At 38.1% G+C, this 7,521-nt stretch overlaps 1 protein-coding gene across 4 annotated transcripts in view; it reads right to left on the reverse strand.

Moving 5' to 3' along the window:
- The window catches only part of IGSF11 (immunoglobulin superfamily member 11), a 29,133-nt gene extending 24,822 nt beyond the window's left edge, over nucleotides 1-4,311 (reverse strand). For all 4 annotated transcript variants that reach the window (XM_023551768.2, XM_023551767.2, XM_010592941.3 and 1 more), the window contains exons 1-3: nucleotides 4,139-4,311; nucleotides 2,397-2,604; nucleotides 822-977 (exon numbers count right to left, since the gene is read on the reverse strand). In XM_023551768.2, the coding sequence (XP_023407536.2) occupies nucleotides 822-977; nucleotides 2,397-2,604; nucleotides 4,139-4,177 (403 nt within the window). In that variant the 5' untranslated portion in view covers nucleotides 4,178-4,311. The remainder of the gene's footprint in view (nucleotides 1-821; nucleotides 978-2,396; nucleotides 2,605-4,138) is intronic.
- Nucleotides 4,312-7,521: the final 3,210 nt, after the last annotated feature.

The following is a 7,521-nucleotide window of genomic DNA, read 5'->3' on the forward strand; positions in this document are numbered from 1 at the left end:
TTGGGGCCTCTATATTAACTGCCTGCTCTAGATTTAAGTTAAGATTTATAAATCTTCCCTGAGGACGCCATAAGAAACATTTTCTGTATTGGGGATGATGCAGCACTCACAGCTGCTAAATTTTATTTTCTCTATAGAAAATTTTATTTTCTATAATCTAGATGGAAGATTTTATATATAATCCTGTAAAGCTACCTCATTTTATTTTATAAAGTTCCTCAATTTTTCAAAAACATCTTCTTTAATGCCAGATTTCAACAGTTAGATTTACAGGTAGAAAACCATCCGTCATATCCATGCTTCTCATGGTTACCTGTCTGGTGTGTCAATGCCTGGATCTCCAGTGATCTGAGGCCTTTTCCTGCTCTCTTTTCCATCTTCCTCCTCTACTTAGACTTGAGGCTGAAAACAGGAGGATTAACCCTCTCATGACCATGCTAATCGTTCTCACACCAAAACGGGCATTTGTGCCTCAAGTAGGAAGTGGATTCTCACTCATAAACTTCAAGGACTGTCTTACAGTTAACAATATAAAGAAGCCACTAGTCAGCTATTTTAGATCCTCACTATACCAGAACAGAATTTCCAAATATAGCTACCCCTGGATGAGATACATTTCATATAGATAGCACAGAGATGAGAAAGAAAATACTTTATTCTCTTTAAAGTTGAACACACAAAATGATCCTGATAGCATTTTCAGGGGTCACTAACTCTGTGTGTTATTTTTCAAAATCTACTAAAGTTGACCTCTTTGTGGATCACAGAGTCAAAATTTTCTGTGATAACTAGTCAAATGAGAAAGGCAACACCATACATACCCTGAGTGGCTGTTGGAGGTAGTTTGAGGGTATTATCTAACTTCTCCCAAAGATAAGTTGGTCGAGGAATGCCTTCTTCTGAGCTACAGAGCAGAATGACATCACTGCCAATATCCTGGGATCCTTGGATTTGGCAGTGTGGGGCAGAAGGGGGAACTATAATAGGAAGAATAAACAGTAAAGCACACATTTACTATGAGCCAAGCGATGATGGAGGAGACATCAACAGTCAGTACGCTGGAACCTCAGATAACATTGCTTTGGGAACACACACCAGGCAACTCTCTCATGGGTGAAACCAGAAGATAAATAAAAAAAAATAAGCACGTACTAATTCAGCAGGCTTGAGCGTAGGTGCAGGGCCTACAAGCTCAACTGACAAGGAGTAAATATGGAAAAAGGGGCTATCCCTTGACTATCTTCTCAAGGTATCTCATGGTCTTGGTTTTACTCTGCTTCCTTTCAGGAAGAATTCTTAAGATCCTTAATGTCAACATATTGCCTTTAAAAACATTTTTGAAATAGGCCATTTTTAGAAGAGATACTGCACGGAATAGCAATCACTCACCCTGCCAGCTACTCCTGGCTAAGACTTCTTTAATAAGGACCTTTGGTACTCTATCAACGAAAACGGGGTCACTTTACAACAACTTCCGTTTTACGGTGCGGAAGTTAGAGTAAGGTTCAGTGTGTCTACTAACTGATAGTAATACAATGGACACTTTACAATCATTAAAGCAAATAAGGCCCAATGACATAAAACAAGGAATTACGAAATAAGAACACTAAAGAAGGAAGGCGGTGATTTGTCGTAAAAAGCAAATCAACAAAAATATAAACCAAGCCAATGGCCTGATAGCTCATATCCAGGAACAGAGACAGTAGAGTTTAAGTCCAAGTGATGAAGTATTTGTAATGCTAATAACTTTTCAATAAATGTGTTCACCTTTTCAAAAATGAATAAATGAATAGAAATGAATGCAAGTATACGGAAGAGCCATCTACTCAGTGTAAAGCACAGACATGGGGTAATAGTATTGTTCTCACATGTGCTGAACCTTCTGCTTGGTCCTTAAAATAAATAATTACTGATTTAATTTGCCGTCAATAGTAAATTCCATCCCATAGAAGCTTAAGAAAAAATGAGAGGCTACTTTTGATGATATTTTGTATCACCTTTCCCATCTTTGGAGCCCTGGTGTTACGGTGGTTAAGAGCTCAGCTGCTAACCAAAAGGTTGGCAGTTCGAATCTGCCAGCCACTCTTTGGAAACCCAAGGGGGCAGTTCTACTCTGTACTATAGGGTCTCCATGAGTTAGAATCAACTCAATGGCAACAAGGTTCCCCATCTTCAGAAAAATTCATAGAAGTAAAGTCTATAGAGCTGCTTGAAATAGAGAAAAGGGTGGAGAACATTATGTGTAAAAAGCATGGAGAAGCAGAGTAAGGATGGGACTGAGAGAAAAGAGGACACCAGGAGATGGAGACTGTAGATGTAAGAGCAGAAGTGAATACGCTTAATACAGTGGATTCATAAGAAAGCCCAAGGTGCCTGGAACTTCTCCTGTCACTCACCTAACACTGTGAGACCAGTGACTCCAATGTTCCTGCCCCCTCTGTCTGGCAGGTTGTTGACCAAACACTGGTAGGTGCCTGTGTCTGAGAGTTGAGTGTTATTAATGAAGATGGAGACATTGGTAGTTGGCATGGTGCCTGTAAATCCTACCCTACCATGGAACCGCGGGGCACCATCAAACATCTGTCCGCCCTGATACAGAATGACCTGCAAGAGAAAGCAAAACAAATAATTGGCCATTGTACTCCCTCCTAGACACATAACAATTCCCTCCTAGACACATAACAATGACTATCTAGTAGACAGCAGTCAGCAGACTGCACCAAACATTGGGCATTTTCATTACTAATCTTAGTGCTATCACCAAAATTTTACTATCACGCCTGTCTGTAGATATTCCGGGGTTCGGAATTCTTTCACACACCAAATTGGGAAACTCTGTTTCTTTATACAACTCCTCAGAAAATAGCAACTGTCTTTAATTCTACCTTACCATCAGCCTATAAATATTTTTACCAGTCCAAAAAATTAATCCAAAACAAAAAGTTTTTTGTATTTTTTTTAATCAGCACTGCCATTCCCATGCTTACTAGGTCACAAAATGATAGGTCATGGTTATAGACTAAATATAAACAAATGTCATAAAAAAGATAAACAGTTACAAGTCCATAACTGCTGTTCTTAACGTTAATTTATATTATCAAAGTTAACTATTCAGGGGAGATGTGAAAGAACTCAGAACTGTGATGCAAAAGGCCTTTTGGGCTGAGAGTGAAGGACTTGGTTCTATTCAAGCCCTGCTTGTGAATGTTTAGGTAACTGGGGTCAAGTTCTTTCTTTGCCTTTTTGTCTCCATCACTGACTCCTGAAATGATCTCAAACAAACTGATCTTGAAATTTCAGTCTACAAAAATTCCATGAATCCAAGATTGAGAAGGAGAGAGTGAGTTGATGAAATAAATGATCTATTAAATGCGTATATATTTGGATTTTTTACCAGAAAATTTAGCTTATCGAATGTTTTTAGATAATAATAAGCTTACTGAAGCAGAAAAGTTTCATAAAAGAAGTTGTATTTTGGAATAATGGTGCAGTCATGATCGAAAGTCATTAATTTTCCAAGCGTCATTTTCTGCAATGAATATAACAAAGTATGGGTCTTTTACCTACATAATTGATACAGCTTATTTGGGTAACAACTTTCACTTTCATGTACACTCTTTCTTGTGGGCACTCTAATTTATTTTTAACTCTTTGAGGCTGGCTAGTATGTCTGGTCATGTTTATTTTAAAATATTTTTGAAGTTAGCCAAACAAATACATTACTATTTAATGTTATTTCCTTACTGTTATCACTATTTTTACAAAACTACTCGCTCATCCACCTGCATTAGTACCAGTTCCTTCTTAGCAAAAGAGCTTTGATTTTTTAGTCTTGGCATTTCCTGTCAGTAATGTCTTTCATTAATGTACTTTAATGAAATTTCAGGTTCCTACACAAAACTCCAGAGGGTCTACTTAACATCTGTTAACTAAAAAAAAAAAAAGTCTTTTAAAAAGAGGACACCTGTTAGTTGTCTGTTAATGCAGAAGGGAAGGACTTAACACAGCACAGGCATACTGCAAATGGTGATTCTAAAATCAAATAGTACTCAGGGTGCTTCCCTACCTATCCCCACTGAAAAGATTAATATTTTTGAGGGAGCACAGGACAGGTGTGTATTCCATGGGAGAGAAGTACCTGTTCAGGTTGGTTAGCGTTGGAGAGTGGAATGACCATCCAAATGACATTGAGGTTAATGAGGGCAGCGCTGGTAGTGAAGGTACAGGGCAGCACTGCTGTGTGACCCCGGGCCACCTGGATACTCCCAGGGCTTTCTGAGACTTCCAGGGAAGCTGTAATGCCTACAGAAGAAAGAACAAGGAGGTTATGTATTCACCCTTTCCTGACAGTCCAAAGCCCTTCAGAAACAGTTGTGTGATGGAAACAAAACTTGGGAGAATTCAACTGATAGGGTTTGAGCAAAACTTACATGGTAATGAGAGATAAGAAATATAAATTTTAAAGCACTGTTCACAACAGTGCAACCCCAAATTAAAAACCTATATATAAATCTAATAAAATACGTACAAGAGCTATTTGCTGAAAAGTATAAAATGTTGGTGAAAGAAAACAAGTAGAACTAAATAAATGGAGATATATAATGTTCTAGATTTGGAAGACTCAGTATTACCAAGATGTCAATTCTCCCCAAATTAATCAGTGGATTCAGAGGAATCCCAATTTAAATCATAAAAGGTTCTTAGTAGATATTTACAAACTAATTCTAAAACTTACATGAAAAGACAACTAGAATAGCCAAAGAAAATCAAAAAAGAACAAAGTTGGAAAATTCACACTATCTGATTTTAAAATTTGCTCTAACGTTTACAGTCAGCTGCTTTTCAACAAAGGTACAAGACAATTAAGTGAAGAAAAGTATAGGCTTTTCAGAAAATGACTCTGGGACAGTTCAATATTCATTTGCAAAAAAAATAAATAAATAAACTTGGCCCCTTACCTCACACCATACACAAAAAGTCAACCCAAAATGTTTCACAGACTTAAAATGATAAATGTTCTAGAAGCAAGCACAGGAGAAAATCTTTGTGGGTTGGTCAAAGAGGTCTTAAAAGAAAACAGATGAAATGGATTTCACCAAAATTTTTAAAAACTTCTGTGCTTCAAAAGACTTCATTAAGAAAACAAAAAGCCACGGCATAGAACGGGAGACAGTATTTGTAAATCATACACGTGATAAAGAATTTGTATCCAGAAAAAAAAAATATATATATATACACACACACACACATACAAATAAAATAAAAACTATTAAACTCAACAGTCAACCCAATTTATTCTTTTTATTTTGTTTTATTATACTTCAGATGAAGGTTTACAGAACAAACTAGCTTTTCATTAAACAATTAGTACACATACTGTTTTGTGACACTGGTTGCCAACCTCATGACATGTCAACATTCCCCCCTTCTTGATCTTGGGTTTCCTACTACCAGCTTTCTTGTCCCCTCCTGACTTCTCATCCTTGTCCCTGGAGTGGTGTGCCTATTTAATCTTGTTTTGTTTATGGGCCTGTCCAATCTTTGGCTGGAAGGTGAACCTCAGGAGTAACTTCATGCCAGACCTAAAAGGGTGTCTGGAGGCCACATTCTCAGGGTTTCTCCAGCCTCTGTCAGACCAGTAAGTCTGGTCTTTTATTTTGTGTGTTTGTGTATTAGAATTTTGTTCTACATTTTTCTCCAGCTCTGTCTGGGACCCTCTATTGGGATCCCTGTCAGAGCAGTCGGTGGTGGTAGCTAGGCACCATCTACTGAGTCTGTTGGAGGTTGTAGTACTTGTGGTCCTTTGACTAATCTTTACCTTTTATCTTTGGTTTTCTTCATTCTCCCTTGCTCCAAACAGGGTAAGACCAATGGAGTATCGTAGATAGCCGCTCACAAGCTTTTAAGACCCAAGACGCTACTCGACAAAGTAGAATGTAGAACATTTCCTTTATAAACTACATTATGCCAGTTGAGCTAGATGTTCCCCAGGACCACAGCCCCCACAGCCCTCAGCCCAGTGATTTGGGGCCTCGTCGAGTTTTGATGTGTCTATGGCGCTTCCATGACTCTTGCTTGGACAAGTTGTGCTTGCTTCCTCAGTACTGTGTACTGTCTTACTCTTCACCAAAGTAGTCAACCCAATTTAAAAGTGGGCAAAATATTTGAATATAGACATTTCATCACAGAGTACATACAAATGCCAAATAAGCATATGGAAAGATGTCCAGCATCTTTATTCATTAAGAAAATACATATATAAAACCATAATAAGATACTACACATCCCCTAAGGAGCACTGGTGGCACAGTGGTTAAGAGCTTGGCTGCTAACTAAAACATCAGCAGTTCTAACCCAAGATATGGCAGTATGTTTCCATAAAGATTTAGTCTTGGGAACCCTAAGAAGCCCTGAAACCCTATGGGGCAGTTCTAGCTGTCCTATAGGGTCACTGTGACTCAGAATCGACTAGACGGCAATGGATTTGTTTGGTTTCAGACATCCACTGGATGGCTATAATTGAAACAATACCAACTGCTGATGAGGGTTTGGAGAAACTGGAAGCTTCATGCATGGCTAGGGGGACATAAAGTGGGATAGCCACTTTGGAAAATAGTCTCACAGTTTCTTAAAAACTTGACGACACAGCCCTACAATTCCATTCTGAAGAACACTGTACCATTCTTAAGAACCTACCCAAGTAAAATGAAAATATATATCCACACAAGACTTGTATGTAAATGTTCATAGCAGCATTATTCATATAATGGCCCAAATCGAAAACACATACAAATATCCATCAGCTAGTGAATGGATAAACAAAATACGATACCTCATACACTGGAATACAATTCAAAAATAAAGAAAGCAAGAACTACCATACAATACAGCAATTCCACTCCTTTGAATATATCCTAGAGAAATAAGAGTCTTTACATGAACAGATATATGCACACCCATGTTCACTGCAGCACTCCTTACAAGAGCAAAAAGATGGAAGCAACCAAGGTGCCCATCAACGGATGAATGGATAAATAAATTACGGTATAGTCACACAGTGGAATACTAAGCATCAATAAAGAATAATGATGAATCCATGAAACATTTCATAACATGGAGGAATCTGGAAGGCATTATGCTGAGTGAAATTAGTTGCAAAAGGACATATATTGTACAAGACCACTATTTTAAGAACTCAAGAAATAGTTTAAACAGAAAAGAAAATATTCTTTGATGGTTACCAGAGTGGGCAAGGAGAGAGGGAGAGGGGTATTCACTAATTAGGTAGTAGACAAGAACTACTTTAGGTGAAGGGAAAGATAATACACAATGCAGGAGAGGTCAGCACAACTGGACTAAACCAAAAGCAAAGGAGTTTCCTGAATAAACCGAACGCTTCAAAGGCCAACATAACAGGGGCGGAGGTTTGGGGACCATGGTATCAGGGGACATCTAGGTCAGTGGCCATAATAAAATCTATTAAGAAAACATTCTGCATCCCACTTTGAAGAGTGGCATCTG

This window comes from Loxodonta africana, chromosome 1, assembly GCF_030014295.1.
Source record: "Loxodonta africana isolate mLoxAfr1 chromosome 1, mLoxAfr1.hap2, whole genome shotgun sequence".
In the NCBI taxonomy this organism is placed as follows: Eukaryota; Metazoa; Chordata; class Mammalia; order Proboscidea; family Elephantidae; genus Loxodonta; species Loxodonta africana.